Raw genomic sequence first — 21,529 nt, 5'->3', positions numbered from 1 at the left:
TGCAACACTAAAGCGGCTGCGGAAAAAGAACTCCACTTTGGCCGCGCCAGACTACCAAATCACTCCGTCTGTTCATCGTCAAAAAAATCCAGAATATAATGCGGCCGCCACAAATGTTAAGAACATTTTTGCCGCCACACTTCATTCCCTTCTGAAGGACAACGCACGAAAATTCGGAAGCGTTATTAGTGGTGGTAAAATTACACAAATTAAAAATATTTGAGCCCAACGATGTGCTTGTGTCTCCTAATAAATGTTTTATTTTTATTAAATAATGCTTTGGCGCAGCAAAGACAAGGACGGCGAACGGACACAACGGGCGCTGTCCTATCCGTTCGGCGCCCTTGACTTTGGTACGCTAAATCTTATTTCTCTAATATGTGTGATAAAGGACCCCGCTAAGCACACCGCGCTAGACATTTATACGGAATCAAAACATCGGATGCGGAACGTCGAGGAGATATATTGCAGTCAAGCGAGAACATAACGAGGGTGGCACAAGACGAACCGCGAGGAAGAAGGTATACGCGAGACATCAAAAGCGTACACAGACACGCGAGGCTTAAATAGTGTTCGCGGACAAGTATTACTCGACAGGTAACCCAAGGCTTTGGTTTCACCATGTCTGAAGCCCGTCAGCCACACTATCCACCCATGTCGGTGACAGACGCTCAAGCGAGCTGCGGAGAGCTCTTGTGCTTGCTTTGGCACCTCGGGCCTATGCCGCGAGGAGTGACGCTGGCCCGCGCCGGTTGCACTGTTGTCGCGGGAGGAACTGCTGGCCTGGTGCGGCTGTCGCGTCGCACACGCCCCACGTCAGGCCTTGGGTGGTCGGCGAGGATCCATGTCTCCTGTCGGGCCGACGCCGCGATGCACCTTGAGAACATGAACGCAATGGCCAGTGCTTCCCGGAACACCCCATGAAACGCCACCAAAATGGGCCCTCGACTCAGCAAGGGGTGAAAATCTGGCGGTCAGAACTCCGGAACCCGGAACACTTCGCACCACGCCCGCCTTGAGGTAATTCCACAAAAAACGCGCTGTTTTCCTCCTGCTCTCCTTTTTACTAAAGAATGCCGTATAGGCCAGTCTCAGCAAAAAAGTCCAAGCGCTGCTTGTAGAGAGGACCATGCGTCCACCGATGAATATCGGGCGGGAGCGCTTCCGTTGCGGCACATATCGCCGGTCATCACGTCGTCCCCTCCACACCGCCACGCTTGATCACAGTACATCATCACAATCACCCCCCTTTCCAGAAACTTGACTCGCAAATGTTCAAGTATCGGGTAAATGTCTGCAACGTGAAGGCATGCATATAAAGAACAAAAATGCGAAAATCTACACAAAACGGGCGGGGAATTGCACACAGAATATCTACACGTCAACTACGGGAGAAAGCACTTAGAAGGAAAAACTGGAACTGTAATCGAGGGCTTTAAAATTCAGTCGTTTAAGTACAGTCGGCAAAAGGCTTGTCTATAACACGCGAGCGGCGTGCTCCGGACTGCGCGGGAGACATCCAGTGATAACGCCTGGTTTGAGACCGGTAGAATGGGAGTATGTGCGACCCGCATCAGCGCGATGGCTCTTTCCCTTGTCGCTTTGACCGTCGCCTTGGCTTCCGTGCTTTCTTTCGCCGTGAGACGCGCTGCCTGCACTGCAGGGCCCGGAAACAACAGTGGAGTTCAGCGATTGGTAGTGCAGCGTTGGCTGCGTTTAACTACGTGCAACGCTTAATTTTCGCGGCACCCCGCGAAATTTAAATAGGAGTTTCTTTTTTTTTCTGTCTGCGAGAAAACGAATAACAATCGCCGAAAACGCCGGTGTTTTTAAAGTGACGAGATATGGGTCCGTGATCGCTTGCACAGTGCATTATAAGTATTGTGGCGTTAGCCCTTCAGCAGTGATGTGCAAAGACGAGCGGAGAAACCGGGGCAGACCCATAACGCAATGAACAGCTGTGCAGACGAAAAACTTGCACAGCGCGCGCTAGGGCGAGTAATCTGTGCCTTTGTTTCCCGGCCCGGCAGCGCAGGCATGAAGCGCTTATTACGGTAAAAGAAGGTGTGGAAGCCAAGACGAAGGGCACAGCGAGGAGGGACACAGCCGTCGTGCTGATACGGGCCGCGCACGCTCACCTTCTACCTATCTCAAACCAGGCATTATCACTAGGTGTCTCCCGCGCAGTCCGGAGCACGCCATTCGAGCGTTATAGACAAGCCTTTTGCGAACTGTACGTAATGGATTTTTTGGCTCCAGTCTTGGTACACGCATAAAATTTGTCACTGAGAAATGGTGTTCTTCCTAAACGTCAAAAGTAGTCACTGTACACAAAGGTGGCCCTACTTCGAATTTTTCGAATTATAGGCCTGTCTGGATCCTCCCTGTGTTATCGGTAGCCCCAAAAAATTGCTCACTCCAGGATAAATAACTTCCTCACTAACCACTCAGTTCTTTCCGATTATCCAATTCTTTCAGATTTGGATTCAGAAAGTCTAAATATACAGAAATAGCGGTGACTCAACAGAAAAAAATTATTCAAACTCATTTAAGAAGAAATTACTTGCTCTTGGAATTCATATCGATTTCTCAAAGCCTTTAACCTCATCAACCGTAAGTTGTTGCTGTGTAAACTTAGGCACTATGGCAATATAGGAAGCTGCTTCTCCCTCATAGAGTCTTATTCGAAATCCAGAATAGAGGTTGCAGACTACAACTACTCATTGTCAAATGCAAAGCCAATTTTGTCTGGGGTACCATAAGGTAGCATTTTGGGTCCTCTCTTGTTCTTAATATGTATAAATGATATATTTTATAACCCTCTTCCAGATCAACTTATTTCTGATGCTGATGACATTACAAGGCTAGATAAGCAAGGAAGAAGCGGGGCTTTTAGAATTGTTTTTCACCGGCGAAACGCATAAGCCCTAGTGTCCTTTCCGCGTTATTGTTTCGAAAAAAAGCACCTGACCGTCTCAAGTGGGGCACTACCTGCAACGCCACCTGCAACAGCTGCGCCTGGATGATCCTTTTCTCGTCCGCAGCTCTACCGAGGTCATCCAGAAGTTGGAAGAAGGTACGTGGAGTGGAGTGTTTACCTTCTCACTTGACGTGGAGGACCTTTACTAATATATTTTTCACGACGAACTGTTCATTGTCCTGCGGCAAAAAAAATGATGATTATGGTGAAATAAGGTTCAATGGCGTGACGGGAGTGAATAGGAAAAATTTCCTGAAACTTTTGAACTTTTACCTGAATTACACGGTGGTTAATTTCGAGGACAAACACTATGTTCAACGTAGTGGAATTTGTATTGGTTCTTTCCTTGCCCCCATCTTGTCCGACTTGTTCTTGAGTGCTTTTGATAACCGAGTTATCTTGTCTTTAGATAGTTCGCTTGACCTTACCATTTGTAGGTATGTGGATGACTGTCTTGTGGTGGTGAATCGGGGAATAGAGCATCAAGATTTGATAGTAAAAAATCTGATTAGCACATTCACTCAGGCGTCAAAAGTTCTCAAATTTACGTGTGAGCTGCCATGTGATAATAAATTTGCAGCTTTCGTTCAAAGGAGGCACGCATGTTTGCTGGCAGTACAGTCCGAGGGCACAAAAACAGCTTCTTCCCTTCAATAGTGCTCACTCAAAACTAGTAAGAAGGGGTGCAGCGATCACGTGTATTCAAGAAGCCTTGACAAAAAAATCGTGCGTACACAAAGTGGAGGCTAGTTTCCACGACCAGATTTTGAGGCTAAGCCGGGCCCGGTTCCCTTCTTTTCTGATTTAGAGCGTGTGTGAAGCTCTTCTACAAAAGATGGCGCAAAGGTACGGGGTAAATATCGTTTTCAGTGCCCCGGAAAAGCTGACAAAATTTGCCCTTTGATGAGCAAAACTCCGAAGAAAAAATCCGAACCCTGAGCAAAAAACCACGCTGTTCGCTACACAGACTGCAGCATGGGTGTAGTTTATGAAATTCCCTTGAGTTGCAAAGAAGTGTACATAGGGCAAGCTGGAAGGTGCTTCAATGAGAGGGCAAGGGAGCACAACTGGACAGTTGCAAATAAAGCTGGTGGCCACCTATCTGAGCACTGCAAAAGATGCAAGTGTAGCCCCCTGCTAGATAGGACAAAGTTTTTGCGGAAAGCAAGAGGTAAGCTTGAGCGCGAAATTCTACAAGCTCTCTTTATCAGAGAGGCAGGGGATAACTGCGTTAGTACTCCGTCCATATCACTGACAGATAAAGAAGTGGCGTTTTTAGAAATTTGATGCATTTTGTCGTCACAATGGTTTTAGTATTTTAGTTTTGTGTATATAAGCAGTATCTTTTTTCAATAAGTTCTAGTTGGAAGTTCGGCACCGTGTTGTGTGTTACGTGTTTCTTCTTCGTCCCTGTTTTAGTGCAGATTAATTTTTTAGCAGTATGTACCACCTCGCCCACATCAAGTTTTTGTTCCAGCAGAAAAAAATGGCAGAGCTACCACATGACTTTTCTGTTGGCCAATGGTGGGCGGCGCTGGCCGGAGAAAAAGAAAATAGCAAAACGCGGAGGAGGGAAGGAGCCCAGGTGAAGGCGAAAGGCGGCAAGATCATAAAATGGCGCTACTTTTGTAATTTTAGGGGCCTTACGGGCGCCTCGATTCCAGCGCTGCCGTGAGTGAATCCAGGTGCCCTACTTCAAGGTTTATAGAACCACGTTGCCTTACTCCATATGCGTTCCTAGCAGAACATAAAACCTGTCTAGTGGAACCTTTCGTAACTGTTGCCGCTTGATATCTTAAAATGCCGCCAGAAGCAATAGTAGCGCAGGCGACAGCAGGCGACGGAGTGATTTTTTTTTCTGCAGTGGATGTAGTATTTCATTTCACAGATATCAAGCATCTGTCACTTTTTTAAAAAGAACATTGTAAATATCACTTATGTATAAATTTTCTGTCCTATATTTGCGTAATGTCTTGTTCTTGTGCAACAATGTTGACAAGTATGAACATAAAGCCGGACTTAGATGTTTAGATTTGGTTGTGAGTATATATAACTATAGCGCAGATTTTGTTTCACCTTGGCCGGGTGGCTGAATCGAGTTACAGACATACCGGCAGATGAGGAGGAGGAATCACTTTATTGAGCCTTAGGCTGGTTTTCGGAAGCGGTGTGGGCCGTGTGGCCGCCGGTTTGAGGCCGGCAGCGACGTCCGCAGCGTGGGTGACCAGAAGCACTGGCAGAAGTACCTGGACCCCTGGGTCCGAGCTGCCCAGCGGTCTCTCCCACTGCTCTTCATTAACTACGGGTGGAAAGGGGTCTTGAGGACAGGCCCACATGGAGTGAACCAGGGTGGCTAGGTCCCCGCAGAGTGGGCAATTTGGCGAGGGGAGCTGCGAGGGGTGAATTCGGTGCAGAGGTGCTCGGCAGGCCAAAGAGTGCGTCTGCAGGAGTCGCCATAAGCGCTCCTGATCGTTGGTTAGCTCAGGAAGGTACTGACGGCGAGCGAGGCGGTAAGGCGCAGTGATATCATGGTAGGTGATTGATCCCTGGCTGACGTGGCGCCGTGGTAGGGAACGAGGCTGGCACCGGCACGGATAGTAAGTCCTCGTGCTGCGTTGTGTGCTGCCTCATTTCCCCCCAAGCCGGTGTGCGCCGGGGTCCATACGATGTCTACCATGGATTTCGAAGGTGAATTTTGGACGCCACGGGCGATACGTACCCACGGGTGAAGTTTTCAATGGCCGCTTTCGAATCTGTGATTATAATTCTTGGTGACGGCCGAGTCGTTAGTGATATCGCTATTGCCACCGCCTCTGCCGCTGCCGGGATAGTGGTGCAGACAGTAAGGGAGTTAACAGGGGGGTCAGACGGGCTATTCCAACTGCGAGGGCAAATACGTCGAGGTGGCGTTATTCTGCTGCATCAACATATAGGATGTTGGGTTTAATGGGAAGTTTCTTGGTGAACGCCCGCGACCGTTGCTTCGTTCTGCCTCTGTGGTAGGTGGGGTGCATGTTCCTCGGAATAGGACGGACACGGAGGCAGTCACGGATAGGCCGCGGGATGGGGATAGATAATTCAGAACAGACTGGTGTCCCGATACCAAGACGCATCAGTATACGTTGGCCAGTGGGAGTAGTTGAGAGACGACGGAGCTTATTGATATGATGCGCCTCGACCAATTCTTGGGCAGTATTATGAACCCCCAGGCGCTCAAATCTGGCAGTGGATGTACTCAGAGGAATTTGTAGCGCATCTTTGTAGGCGTTTCTGATCATACAGTTAATTTTGGTCATTTCTGTGTTCGATACACGCACATATGGGAGAGAATATGTTACACGACTCATGATGAAGGCACGGATAAGCCTGATTCTCTCCGTCTCCTTAAACCATAGTGGCGTCCGGTAATTCGTCGGATGAGTCCAATTGTTTAATTAACGTGCGAGCTTAACTGCGAGATATATTTATTGTTACTACGATTATGCTGAATGATGAGACCGAGGACCTTGAGGGTGCACACCGCTGGGATTAAATGTTCATTCAGGTAAATTTTGATGTAAGGCGAATTTTGAGAGGAACATTTGGCTGGTAACAGCAGAAGCTCCGATTTGGTGGGAGAGCACTCCAGACCCGCCAAATGTGCTTCCTCATTCACGAGACGTGCACCTTGCTGTAATGTTTCGTCAATGAATGCATCGCTACCACCAGTGACCCACAGCGTAATATCGTCCGCGTATAGGCTAAAGTGAAGGTGCGGAATAATCTCAAGTTTCTTTGGGATATTGAGGAGAGCCAAATTGAATAATAAGGTGATAAAACGGCCCTTGTGGAGTCCCTATGGAAGGAAGACTTAGTGTATCAGATTGAAGGTCCCCTATTTGAACGAATGCTGTATGAGATGTTAGGGGGTTACGCGCGTAGTTGTACATACGCTCTCCAGGAGATATTAATTCTACGCCACGCAGGATGGCAGCATGGGTAACCCGGTCGAATGCCTTGGTGAGATCCAGCGCCAGAATAGCAGCAGTGTCGATTTGGGATGGAGGGGTGATATTCTCACGGGAAAGTTGCAGGAGGACGTCCTGAGTGGAGAGTACGGGGCGGAAACCAATCGTCGAGTGTGGAAGAGCGTTGGTGGAATTGAGGTTGAGCGTTAGGCGGGCGAGAATTATGTGCTCCAGGACCTTAACAATGCATGATGTGAGAGAGATGGGTCGGAGATGATCAATGGTAAGGGACTTTCCAGGTTTCGCGATGAGCGTGACCTCAGTGTGTTTCCATTCGGAGGGGGGTGTACCGCGCTCCCAAAAATAATTGAAGTATTCCGTAAGAGCCGAGATTGAAGGATCATTAAGGTTGCGGAGCATTTTGTTGGTCACTCCATCCGGACCCGGTGCTGATACTGGGCGGATAGACAGAAGAGCGCTGCGCACTTCCGTCTCCGTGATGGCGGGGTGCTCCTTGATATGATGGAAGCTGCTGAGCGTCTACTGAAGGAAGATATAAGGAGCAAACTCCACCGAGTAGTTGCTGGTTATTACCCGGGAACTTTTGTACACTGGCTGTGAGCCGATGACCCTGTTATGTTTTTGCGTGAGCGGAGTCTAAGACGTGTCTCAAGAGGGACCACGTTTACCTCATGCCAAGGTTGCCTTTCATGTTATTGCAAATTTCATGCCACTGACTCTCACCAAGTTGGACAGAATAGATTTCTATTTCGGTATTTAGCTTAGCCATTTTCAGTCTTAATTTTCTATTTAGTTTATTTTTCCTCCACCTGCGCTGGATGCTACGGAAGGCATTCTGTAGGTGTTGCAGGTGGGTGTCTACCGTGTCGGATGGGGTACCGGGATCGAGTGGAGTGTTCGTGCTCCAGGCATCAGTAAGAAGTTGGTTCACCAATTGTTCGAGCCCCGAAGGGGTGATTTCTAGAGGGGCGTGGGCTTGCCGCACCTCGAGGAATTCATTCCTGTCTGGCAGATGTGTCATGGACGGGAGCGCCGGGTGCTTTCTAAGATGACATCAGTTTGCGGAATGAAGTAGCCACTACCTAATATGTCATTGGTGTTGGACCACCATGCATCCGTGACATGATACGTGAAGGAGAAATCTGGAGACGAGTCTTTTTGTACACAGTTGCGAATTCTTGAAGGAATAATCGGATCCAATATTACAGCAAGCCCCAGAGTAGCCTACTCTTGCGAGTGCAGTGAGGTATCCGGCAGTAGTGCGAGGCGCATTAAAGTCGCCGACAATAAGAAGAGCATGTGTGCGTACTGTCTGCTTGGTGAAAAGTATGCGCTGTTGAACAACGGCTTCTGTATAAGTTTAGAATATACATCCGCTCAGCCTCCTGTTTGCGTTGGTAGAGAACCCCTAAATCGTGGGGAATGGGGATACTGTCGAATTGCATCCGTTCAGCGGGGATACTGCGGTAGACTAGGACCGCTGTTGCAGTGTTATCCGTGCCCTGAAAAGCCCTGTAACCAGGGAGCTTAGCCCTGGTACCTACTTCTTGTAAGGCTATAACCATAGGGGGAGAATCGACTGCCTGTATGAGGAGTTCCAAGGCATGTCGTTTAGGACGGAACCCCCTGCAATTCCACTGCCAGACTTGAGCGGACCCAATGTTGTTACTGAGCGGATGGGCCATAGTTGGGAATGGGAATCTGGACAGGGCCAGTGAGAGAGTTGATGTTGTTCACTAGATCTCGTATGCTGGAGTGCAATTCACAGCGCAGGGCTTCGATGTTGGCATGCAAGTTTTCCATGCTGGCTTGAAGTGCCTCATGAATACTCAAGTATTCTGCTTTCTGTTCTGCTAACGCCTGCTTGCAGGAAGCCTCAACCTGAGAGATTTGCTGCCTAACTGATTCCTCAGGGATGGAAGGACTGCGTCAGGAATGGAATCGTCCGACACCCCCTTATGTTTGGGAGGTGGAGGAGTGGGCAAAAAGGGAGTGTCCTGCAGAGCGGAATCACGCGCTTTCGGGGCTTCGTTCTCCTTGCGGAGAGCCGCATGTTCTTCTCTAAGGAGGGAGATTTCAGCCCGAATCGCGTTAAGCTCTTTAGGTATGTCTGCGGGAGAGATAAGGGAAGGAGGTGGAGAGTTAGATGAGCAGTGGGCGGGAGCGACGAGGCAGCTCACCTGTGAGTCCGTAGCGGCCGGCACTTGATCATGTCTGGGAGGGGGTTTCAGGGATACGCCCGTGTGGGCACGGGTCACGGGTCCTGCCGGTTTATCGGGCCGTCGGGACAGTCCATCCGGAGGCACGGGCGGACGCGTTTGTTGCTTTTGCTGGTCTTGAGTGTCATTCAAGGACTGTCCCGCCGAGGTGATCTGAGCGTAGGTGGGTGCACGTCACCGCGGTTGGTATCGCCGTGGGCAGTCAGTGGAGTCAGTGATATGGGTCCCTTCGCAGACAATGCACTTCGAGGTGTACGGATGAGAATCAGCGGGATTGGTGGCCCCACAGCGAGAGCAGCGAGGGGGCATCACGGGCCTTCGGGCACACGTCCTGTCGATGGCCGGGGGACCAGCAAGCAAGGCACGCCTAAGTCTTTCGAAGAAAAGGCTTGCAGCGGCACAACGTGGAGTGGTACCGGATCCAGAAGGGGACTTTTTGGCCGTCGAATAATATCTGGGCAATGTTGGATGAGTTCATGCGCTTGGCGTCCAGAATGGGGAGCTTCGGGTTGTAAGTGCATATGCTCTCGTGCACTTGTTGGGAGCTATCATCCTCAGGAATATTAAAGATGACTCCTGTGACTGTGTTGGAGGGGGCGGCCACGTGTGTGGAGAACTCATACAGGTTCCCGCTAAGCGAGAGGGCGGCAATGCTTGCGTAACCTGTGGGCGCGTTCCTCCGAGGGCGTGCTAACAATGAAATAGTTAGCAACGTACTGGTGCCGTAATTGGTCTTCCGCGTTTGGTGCAATTCCTGCCTCGGCTTGGACAGCATCAGCGAGGGTGGCTTGAGCGACGGAAGTTAGGGCCAAACCACCACGCGGGCGGAGGACGATCTTAATATCCTCAGGTGGAAGTGGCGTGGACGGTGGTGTCCGTTGTGCTGGGCGCTTTCGCTGAGGTAGCTGAATTGAGCGGTTCCCGGGGGTGCTTAATTGCTGATCGGTGATGTTAGAATCCGCATGTAGGGCCCGCTGACGGCGGCGAACTTCAGCCCAGCCAGGCCTTTCAAATTCCGCGGGGTCCATTTCCTCTCCTTCCATAATGTTCTCCATGAGCGAAGCGAGATTTGCCCGTGGCGCGCTGCAGTTAGCGGCGAGGAGCGCACGTGCACCAGCGGCGCTGAGGCTAGGGTGCTGGGCCTGATGAGGCCTAGCAGAGCCGTCGGCTGGGTGCAGAATTCAAGAGCTCGTTGGTTCGCTTAAAATACACCACGTACCACAGAAATGGTGTCCAGGGGGTCGCCGTCATGTATCGAGCGTCGTAGTACACAGACAGACAGACAGACAGACAGACAGACAGACAGACAGACAGACAGACAGACAGACAGACAGACAGACAGACAGACAGACAGACAGACATAAATTTCTGGGTTTAAGTAGCCCAAGAATGACTATCGTTTTTAAAATTTTCCCCTGTTCAACGCGAAAAAAAGTTACATCAAGTTTGTTGAACGACAGCACGGTTCTCGCGCCAAGAGCGCGAATGGAACGCGCTCTCGATTGCACCGCAAAACAAAATACAGACGCGCCCGACGCAATCGCCACTGCTGGCGGGAAGGTGAACTTTAAAGCACCCAGCGCCTCCTTCTATCATTTTCTGATGGAACCTGCCCTTATCCTATCCCCCTATCCCTCTCCCCGCCCCTTTAGAAAGAACGAGCAATTAGACGCTATCATTGCGGAACAGCAGTAGTAGTAGGCTTTAACTGCCACAGCTTCAGCTCTAAACCTCTTTAAACAAATTTTTCTCGCATATTCCCTTTTCATGTAAACATTGAACCTTTTTAGCGAGTGCGCGGATACTGAATACAGAAATGACAAACCTCTGGTACCGCAGACGATCCTGGCAAGGACTCGTTGTAAGTCCACGAATTGCAAGGAACTGTGGTGGAATTGTCAAAGGACACGTCCATGCCGTTTTCGCCATCCCAGATCATTGGGAACATTTTGCAAGATTCGTATTTTTCCTTCCCTCCCTCGCCAGATTTGTCGGCCACCGGTATAGCCCTTTCCTTCCATTGCTGCTCCGTCCAGTTTCCAAGAAATGGCAGTTCAGGCTTCGAGCACCAGTGGTCCACATCAGGGGCGACAAATGGTCCAGCGAATGTAGTCCACGAGTTCGGAAAGGCGCGCACAAACGATAACAACAAGACGATGAAGTGGTACACTCGCGGAGGCCCGGTGAGTGCACTGATGTCTTCCATTTTGATTACAGGGATGTTAGAAGCAGGAAAAGAACGTTGCCCTGCGAGGAAATAATGATCCGTTGCAGTGATTGGAAAAACAAGCTTATCTTATGTTAAAATACGCATGCACACATATGTGTGGTTTATGTTTTCGTGTGGCCGGGAACCATAGCCACAAGTAACGCTACTCATTCTAATACTTAATTCTTTGGCCCAATGGACTGCGTTCGCATTTCCACTGATCTTAAGGCTTTGCCGCGACTTGAAAACCTATTGAGCCACGCACACTTGCCGTGACTGTATTATTCAAAACAAACTTAGTTGTTTAGCAGAATTTGCGTCTACGAAAGTTCCCAGAGCTCGAACATTTTTTGCTGTTGTTTTACCAGTCAAATAACAAGGTTACAACAATTTTTTGACCGGGGTACAAAAACAGCAAATAACAAACGACACGGATACAAAGGAGACCAGACAAGCGCCAACTCTCCACTTGTCCTGTCTCCTTCGTGTCCACAGCGTTTCTCTTGGGGTCTTTTTACCGTGCCCAGTGGTGAAGCAAGTAGCTTAACAATACGTATGATAGGCTTACGTTCTACACCGTGAGCATGCGGTAAAATATTGCGTAGCTATATATATATATATATATATATATATATATACATATCAAGGTTGCAGTCGTCATTGCCAGTGCTATTCGGCTTTTTTTTTTTTCGAAATATTTTAATAGGGCCGAATGACGTGTGCTTGTCACGTTTCTTTGATTCATTAATAAATAAGCGAAAATATAAGTCGAGAAAAAATCCGCCGTTTTCCGGGAGCGGGACTCGAACCCACATCTCCGCATAACCGGTGCGGTGCGTTCGCCATTACGCTATCCCCACAGCGGCTTCTCTCTCGACTTTAAAGCGGGGGTTTATATTTACAAGAGCTCTGAGGCCGGTCAACTAGCGCCGCCCCTCGACTACCGCGGGAGACGTAGAACGTCTTCTTTCCCAGCGGCCGCCACGTAGAACGTGGTCGGAGGTCGGGGTTAGCAATTGGCATATCCGACTGCTGGAGCCAGTGCCTCGTAATGCATGTAGCAGAACAGAGAGATACGGGACGAGGGACTCGGTAAAGATACATATCAAGGTTGCAGTCGTCATTGCCAGTGCTATTCGGCGGCCGCTGGGAAAGAAGACGTTCTACGTCTCCCGCGGTAGTCGAGGGGCGGCGCTAGTTGACCGGCCTCAGAGCTCTTGTAAATATAAACCCCCGCTTTAAAGTCGAGAGAGAAGCCGCTGTGGGGATAGCGTAATGGCGAACGCACCACACCGGTTATGCGGAGATGTGGGTTCGAGTCCCGCTCCCGGAAAACAACGGATTTTTTCTCGACTTATATTTTCGCTTATTTATCAATGAATCAAAGAAACGTGACAAGCACACGTCATTCGGCCCTATTAAAATATTTCGAAAAAAAAAAGCCGAATAGCACTGGCAATGACGACTGCAACCTTGATATGTATCTTTACCGAGTCCCTCGTCCCGCATCTCTCTGTTCTGCTATATATATATATATATATATATATATATATATATATATATATTCTGTTATCTTCATTTACATGACTTGTCTGACCCGGTCTCTCTCTTTTTTCCCCTGCTCTTTGCTGCTCTTTGTACAGGAATGTACACTCATTTCCTATCGAAAGTGCCTGTCTGACTGCTTTTGTGCCCGCTGCAATTTCCTCCCACCACCGGAAGCCAAATATAGTACTCTCTCATGTTTCAATCACCTGACTTTGATTTTTAGAACGGGTGTATATGGCCAGATGTGCGCCATATGCGTGCGTCTACGAAAGTTCCCAGAACTCGAACATTTTTTGCTGTTGTTTTACCAGTCAAAGAACAAGGTTACAAGAATTTTTTGACAGGGGTACAAAAACAGCAAATAACAAACGACACGGATACAAAGGAGACCGGACAAGCGCCAACTCTCCACTTGTCCTGTCTCCTTCGTGTCCACAGCATTTCTCTTGGGGTCTTTTTACCGTGCCCAGTGGTGAAGCAAGTAGCTTAACAATACGTATGATAGGCTTACATTCTACACCGTGAGCATGCGGTAAAATATTGCGTCGCTATATATATATATATATATATATATATATATATATATATATATATATATATATATATATATATATATATATATATATATATATATATATATATATATATATAAATCTAGAAAAAGATAAACTCACAAAGCGCGCAGAAATAGTATAAGTAAAGAGTCGGATACACAGCAAGAACAATAACAAACAATGTTTACTTACGTAGCGGCAACGGGACTTGCCTTCATCAGAGTAAAGTTACATGATTTTGCAAAATCATGTAACTTTACTCTGATGAAGGCAAGTCCCGTTGCCGCTACGTAAGTAAACATTGTTTGTTATTGTTCTTGCTGTGTATCCGACTCTTTACTTATACTATATATATATATATATATATATATATATATATATATATATATATATATATATATATATATATATATATATATATATATATATATATTCTGTTATCTTCCATTACATGACTTGTCTGACCCGGTCTCTCTCTTTTTTCCCCTGCTCTTTGCTGCTCTTTGTAAAGGAATGCACACTCATTTCCTATCGAAAGTGCCTGTCTGACTGCTTTTGTGCGCGCTGCAATTTCCTCCCACCACCGGAAGCCAAATATAGTACTCTCTCATGTTTCAATCACCTGACTTTGATTTTTAGAACGGGTGTATATGGCCAGATGTGCGCCATATGCGTGCACGGGCATATCTTGTTTTGACCACTCTCTCGCCCCCTGCTTCAACGGGACACTGAAAATAGCAATTACCTTGTTACTTTTTTTCGTACTTCTTTCTCATGTTCGTACCAGGTGACGGCGATTTTTTATTATTGTTTGCTTTTCATTTTTAAGCACATGCCAAGTGCGTGCATGAGCATATCTTCTTTTGGCGCTCTTTTCCCTCCTGTTGCCTCGGGACGCTGAAAATAGCAATTACCTAGTTAAATTTTTTTTCGTTGTTTTTCTCTTTTCTCGCTCTTTTTTCTCATGTTCGTACCGCGTGGCTGTGATTTCTTGTTATATTTTTTTTGTTCCCCTCTTCCACTTCTCTCATTTTTTTCGCTGCCCACCAACCATGATTCCATTATACAAACTCTCCGTTCCCTTGTCCTGCCCTCTCCCTTGCTATATTCTCTCTATATATAACCCTGAAACCAAGTTACTATGTACTCTGAAGAAAGGAAGTCCTCTTTCGAAACGTCAGTGAACTTTTAATTTTCGTAGGTTTATCTTGTGTGTCTCTGCCTTTAGTTACACGATTTTATCGTGCTTTATGTTTCCAGACTATATATATATATATATATATATATATATATATATATATATATATATATATATATATATATATATATATATATATATATATAAACATAGGTCGGCAGTCTACAACGCCAAAGGAGGCATAGGGGTGTTGTTAGGCTCTATTTTTTACTACGGTGAATGAAGTTAAGATTTTTTTTTAATATAAGGAAGAAAAAAAACACGCGCCCACTCTGGGCGCGTGTTTTTCTTTTTTTCTTTCTTCCTTATATTAAAAAAAAATCTTAACTTCATTAACCGTAGTAAAAAATAGAGCCTAACAACACCCCTATGCCTCCTTTGGCGTTGTAGACTGCCGACCTATGTTTCTGTATTTCCTCAACGAGCCCCTCATTTCCTTACTATATATATATACATGTATATATATATATATATATATATATATATATATATATATATATATATATATATAGTAATAAAGAGGACTGAATCTTGAAAGATCGTCAAATCCCTCCGTGGGAAGACGTAATGAATAATTATAGAAGGGAACGGGGGAACGGTTTATGAAGAAACATCGCCAATCAACGCGTGGGTATGTGCTGCGAACCTGCTAAAAGAGGTCCCCAGCCTGATCGTTTTTTGAACAGACTGCACCTACCCGCCTCTCGCTTGGACAGCTAATTTAATTATACACCATTGGAAGTGGTGGAGGTGCCAGGTCCAACGTTAACCAACTCGTATCCTCGAACTTAGTAGCCTCAAGCTACCAATGCCAGCCACTCCGGTTGACGCTGTCTATCAAACAGCCCCGCTCATACCACCGATCTTATGGGCTGGTTCAATCGGTCAGTACGATCCCCCATTCTTAACCGCAAGGGTAATCATGATCCTGAAGATTGGCTGTAGACATACGAGCGGGTGATTGCTCACAAAAAGTTGGATGACCCCACAAAGTTAAACAACGTTGACTTCTACCTCGCGGAAGTGGCTCATTTGTAGTTTCAGAACAACGTACGTGGCATCAAAATATGGGGCGATTTTAAGACGAGGTTCCCCGAAGTCTTTTCCGCCGGACCAGCCGAGGTTTACCAGTCGCTGATCGTCTTCTCCCCGTCGCCGCTCCCTGTAGCCCATGCGCAGTCAGCCTGCTCATCCGGAAGTGGGAAACTAATTCCCGCAGTTCCGGAGGCACTAACTGCGTATTCAGCAAAAATTTCAAGTCCGCGTGCATACCTGCAATATGTTATAGACGTAGTTATTGCAGGAGTTTTTGCCCTCACTCTAGTCAGCACTGCTGAAGCGGTATCTGTTATAAGTGCTAAACTCTGCCGCTTGCTGAAAAAAGTAATCACCCCGCTCTCTGGACTTTCACTTCGGGCTGCAAGTGCAGCACACTTGTCCCCGATAGCGGCCTGTACTGCTCGAGTGAGTATTCAAGGCACTAGCTACCGCTTGAAATTTATAGTCTTATATTCGTGCTCACATGATGTCATCCTTAGGCGGGACTTCCTCTCGTGCCATCACGCTGTTATCGACTGCGCCCTGGCTGAACTGGAACTTTTCCCGCAGTGTGACGTCTGGTTGTTTGACGCTGCTTGTTCTGATAACGCAAAACTCGTACTTTACAAAGACGTGCATATTCACCCGTGAAGAGAAGTGTTGCTGGCTCTTTCGTGCAATACTATGCCGGACGGACCTGTTCTATTTACGCCATCCGACCTTTTTTGTTCGCCGAAAGAAGTTACCTGTTCCCTTTTGATGTTCTTACGCTGCGTTCTGAACAAACGGCCGTCCCTTTGACGTTGTCACCGACCACCACGCCCTGTGTTGGTTGTCGTCCCTAAAAGATCCCACGGGACTCCGCTATCAAGAATATGACATTCCTGTTATCTATCGGTCCGGGCTCAAGCATTCTGATGCCGACGCACTCTCGCGCTCTGCTGCGCCAGTTGATGCTGACCCTCACAGACATGGCCTACCAACAGAGGAAGGTTCCATGGATTGCTGCAATCACCGACTTCTTGTCAACACCTTCAAAACTGGTTCTGTCTAGATCAATCCGTCGCCAAACTGCCCACTTGTCTGTTTGAGAAAACCTCTGCTACCGCCGTAACTACGCGTCTGACGGTAGGAAGTGCTTGCTAGTGGTTCCACGTAGCTTAGGAAAAGAGGTCTGTTCTTCCCACCATGCGGATCCGCAGAGAGCTTATGTGGGAGTCCTGAAGACTTATATTAGGCTGGCCAAAAGTATTACTTGAAAGGAATGTACGCCTTCGTGTGCACCTGCCCTGACTGTCAACGATGAAAGACATCTGCTCCAGAGCCGGCTGGCACGCTGAAGCCCGCTGCAGTGCGTGTCTGTCTGTAGCTAAGAAGTAGATCCCCAGCCTGGCCGTTTTTTGAACAGGCTGCTCCTACTGTCTCTCGCATGGACAGCTCATCTAATTAAACACCGTTTGTATACATATATCGTCCACGATAATTTTAATGGCTATTGCCTGCAGTTGGTTGGTTTAAAGACCAACATAAAGAAAGAACAAATAAAAAAACCTAATGGTTTTCATACGCACACCCGCTACCAACTTTTGCCGCATTTTGTGCAAAACAGTAACACCACGGAAGGTGCTGAATGCCTAATCCTAGACCAACGGTGTAACAAACACAATATTGAATACTATTCGCGTACAGATTACCCTTTGTTTAAGCGTTAGAAATCCTCATGGTGTACAAATCGCGGAAATATTAACAAATGTACTTTCTGTCCTAACGCGCTACCTGGTCAAACATACTAAACAATGCATGATCTGTCATTCACTGTTAATGTAATCTATTATATCTCCTACAGTTACAACCACTGCCCTTGACCAAATACACTTGGAGAGCTAGGGGCCCAACTACGAAGTAAGCGAAATGAGCGTACGTACTTGAGCCGCAGTACTACAGACTGGTTTCCGTTTACTGCTTGTGAAAAACTAGCTGCGCTTCACGCAACCAACTTTCGCTTCCATGTGGCCCTAATCGCATGAGGACTGCAAAATTTTAAAAGAATTAAGCACGTGATACACGTGTTCCCTTTCTACAATTCATTCTCGCAAAAGCAGCGCAACGTTGGCTGCTAGGTTCAACACGTCTACCACCTGCTCTTATTCTAAAAAAACTTTTTTCAAAAGCCCGGACAAAAAAACCTGTCACGGGTTCAGTGAAACCCAGAGACTCCGGATGTGCACACGCCAGCATGGAACGCTGATAACGAGGAAACCGTGAAACAGCAGGTGCCAGGGAAAGCGCGGAAAGGCAACCGAAAGCGACTGCTCAGTGGCATTACCCGCGAATGCCGTTATAAACCCCTTACATTATAAACCCCTTACAGAAAGATTGCACCAAGATGAAAGATGAAGAACCTACAGCCCAGCTTGGTTTCTAAGCTGACCTCTTTTGTGTGTTTATGCTTCAGTTGTGGCAGTTATGAGCTTGGTTCTTGTCTTTTCAGGAACCCATTAACCACTGTTCCCCAACAGACATTGTTTGTTCCACATTTTGCCTGCTTTGCGTGCAACCAGTGCAACCCCGAGCACAGCTGACCAGCCCGAAGGCCCTTCTTGCGGGACTGTGAAAAGAACACGGCTGGCGCCTCCACGTGTCATCTGTGGCCCGTCCCCGCCGATAGAACCTAATCAATATGTCTCTCAAGACATCGTGCCTGAGGGCGTTCCAAATGGTGGCTCTTTACCACCAGAAATTCCGCAGCTATTTCCGACAACTTCCGTCAAGGTGACGATGCTTTAAATGAAACTAGTGGCGATAGTGCCCCTCTCAAGAAAGCTCGAGTCGGCTGTTCAGATTACGACGAGGCCACGTCAGTGTACTCTGTGCCAGAGGACATGGATGCCAATGAAGACACTGAACGCGATTCATATACAACGGTGACATATCACAACAGCCGGTTGTCGGGCATCCCAATTTTGTTCAAGCCAGTTGAGCCTGAGGCGTCTTTTTGGAAAGTGAACCCGAACGTGGTGGCTAGAGAAGTCGTTGCAGTTGCTAAGGAACACGTTTTAAATCCTCGCATCAACCGAGTTGGCAACCTTTCTCTCAGTGTTTACTCTCTGGCTGCTGCTCAGCGGCTATTAGGAACTTCCAAGATGGCTTCATTCGAAGTCAGAGCCGAAATTCCCCAGTCTTACTGCATCAACTTCAGCCGTATAACTGACGTACCCATAGAACATGCAAAAAACTGCAAAAAACTGCACGTTAAGGATGTAAGAGTTCTATCTGTATGCTGACTGAAGTCTTTTTGTTCCAGGAGAAGATGGCTCAGTGAAAGACCATCTCTTTCGAAGCATTGCATTACAGTTTCGATCAGACCACCCTATGCCCGCACGTGTTTTCCTGGGCTTTACCAGCCACCCTGTCCCATAGTACTTTGGAACAGCGATACAGTGCTACAAATGCCAGCGCCATGCATTCATTGCATCGTTTTGTGGCGGATCCTTGCGTTGCAAGGTGTGCTCTGGACCTCATAGTCACAAGATTTCCCCATCAAGGAGACAGCTAAAGTGTGCCAACCGCAACCCACCTCATGTAGCAACTTTCGAGGGATCGCCCCGAAAAAATCTGCTACAGCAGCAAAAAAGCATATATTAATACATGTAAAATCACCAACGCTGAGGCGCACTAAACCGAACGCAGGTAATGGTAGAGGCAATGTCCCTTTTCAACAGGAGCCGTCAACACAGCGGCGAGCATATGCTGAAGTCACCGCTGACTCATCACGACAGATACCCCGGCTTGCCCCTCGTCCAAAAAATATGGTACATAACTCGACTACGGTGAACTCAGGCTCGGCCCCTATGCATATGGTGGACCTATCACATCAGCGACAATTGCTACACATATCCGGCGGTTCCAACGCGTATTTTCACGACCAGAGAGGCCAGCAGTTCCACAGTCTTATGAAAGAATATTTGACAAGGCCCTTAACGGATCCTCGTTTTAGCCCTCAGTTAGATCATTCGTCTCCTTCCCCAAACTAGCTCCCTTCCAGGAATCCAAGCTCTGCTATCACTATCACAGGCCCGCTTTTTCATTGATGATCCATGTCTCGTATATGTCTAACACATACCAACTAACAGCTATTTTTCAATGGAATGCTATTTGACTCTTCAACAAGGGAAGTGCATTTTGTGAATTTCTAACTTCCCAGTTTTACATTTGTGCAAAACACGAGTAACTTACCAGTTTCACCTCGCTAACGGCGCTTCCCCTACAGTAACGACGTTACTGTTTGCTAAAGAAAATAAAGAAGCGCAGCCCGCACGAACACAGGTACCACCAACCTGTCTCGCTCCCCCGAAGCGGGGAGGTGTTCCTTGGACCCAAGCCACCCAGTCGCTATGCTTTGCCTCCCGTTCCACCAGGAAAAAAACTCCACCACCGTTCGATTTTGCGAGGGTCGCCACCACAACCATGGAGGAAGAAAAATGTTAGGAGGGAGCATGACGTCAGGCGGCCCAGCTTCGGCAAGCCAACCTCCTCTGAAGCCGCTTTCTCCTCTCCTCGGGCTCCTCCCGCGCAATGCATTATGGAAAATCTACCACGCTCAGGCCCGCGGTAGCATTTAGTGGCTCCGGCTGGCTGCCGGTGGAGATGGAGGCGAGCGCCGTCGCCAAAGGTGCCGTACGAGATTGTTCGCCAGCGTTGCGCTCCAAGCTTCGTATCGTGGAAGTACTGCCGCTGTCGCTGTTCAAAGCAAGGCGAGACTTCGATCGCATTCTTACGAAGCACCCTCACGAGCTGCAAGCCGAATTTCACTTCTGACGTTGGATCGCTCGAACGCGCCGCCGTAAACATTCACAAGCATGGAGCGGCCTACAGCTGCGCGGTGTTTGCCAGGTGTGCTGTGACGATTGCGTTTGGCATTCTGCTGAGTTATCGCGCGTAACGAGTGTCGTGTCGGCGGGGAGGTGGTGAGACTAGCTTTGGTTTCGCTCGTGCGCGCTTTTGCATACGTTCGCTTTTTCGGTGCTCCGGCGTGGTGGTACGTTTTTATCTACTTCAGTGCACTGGAAAACAACAAAGGGTTCAGAACCCTTATGTTGGGTGTGACCACCTTGCGTCGCAAGCAGTACGTCGGCTGTTTGTCCGCTGAGGACCGCTCGATCGGTGCGATACGTATATGAAAAAAAAAAAAAACGAATGCTAGATTACGCCTGGGAGGGACCTTGCTGAATTGTGGACTGACTGCGCCTTGGCAATAAATGGTGATCTTTTCAACTTTGCCTGAGCGGCAAAGTTGAAAAGACCATCTCCACTTCTCCACGTGGCGGCGGCACACAACTCTCCGACTGCGGCGTGAGCTTCGACGGGTCCGAAAGCTCAGTAAACAAAGATGCTTTCTGCCTCTCCCATCCGACCCCTTTGCCCGCACGATCAGGCCGCTGCGCGTTTCGGGTTGCAGGTAGAGCTGCACGCAACGACTCGTCGCCGAAACTCGAATACGCGGACGGCCCGGCAACCGCACGCAAGCAGTGTCGGCGAAGGACCACATGAGGCGCAAAGAACTACCGCTTGCCTGTCACGTGAGAGTGGAACTCCCATAAGTTTTTCCGATTTTATTTTATGACTAGGCTTCCCGATATCACATGACGCTCCCTCCTAAACTTTTCTTTCCTCCATGATCACAAAAGACATTCCGATGATTCTGTCCCTCCTGTAGAATGCCGGCACGCCAGCCGTCAAGCTTTATTCACCGATGAACCTGATCCACATCGACTGTGAAGATATGAAAGACCTCGACGAGACGATCCAGGCGGAG

At 47.9% G+C, this 21,529-nt stretch overlaps 1 protein-coding gene across 1 annotated transcript in view; it reads right to left on the bottom strand.

Annotated features, from left to right (window-relative positions):
- The window catches only part of LOC144137663 (solute carrier family 22 member 1-like), a 72,008-nt gene extending 60,598 nt beyond the window's left edge, over positions 1–11,410 (bottom strand). The window contains exon 1 of the mRNA XM_077669595.1: positions 10,993–11,410. Within this exon, the coding sequence (XP_077525721.1) occupies positions 10,993–11,373 (381 nt within the window). The 5' untranslated portion in view covers positions 11,374–11,410. The remainder of the gene's footprint in view (positions 1–10,992) is intronic.
- Between the last annotated feature and the right edge of the window lie 10,119 nt (positions 11,411–21,529).

Source organism: Haemaphysalis longicornis, unplaced genomic scaffold (assembly GCF_048455015.1).
Source record: "Haemaphysalis longicornis isolate Haplotype H1 unplaced genomic scaffold, Haemaphysalis longicornis Haplotype H1 scaffold_43, whole genome shotgun sequence".
NCBI classification, from domain to species: domain Eukaryota; kingdom Metazoa; phylum Arthropoda; class Arachnida; order Ixodida; family Ixodidae; genus Haemaphysalis; species Haemaphysalis longicornis.
This window is presented reverse-complemented; position numbering and strand designations above follow the sequence as displayed.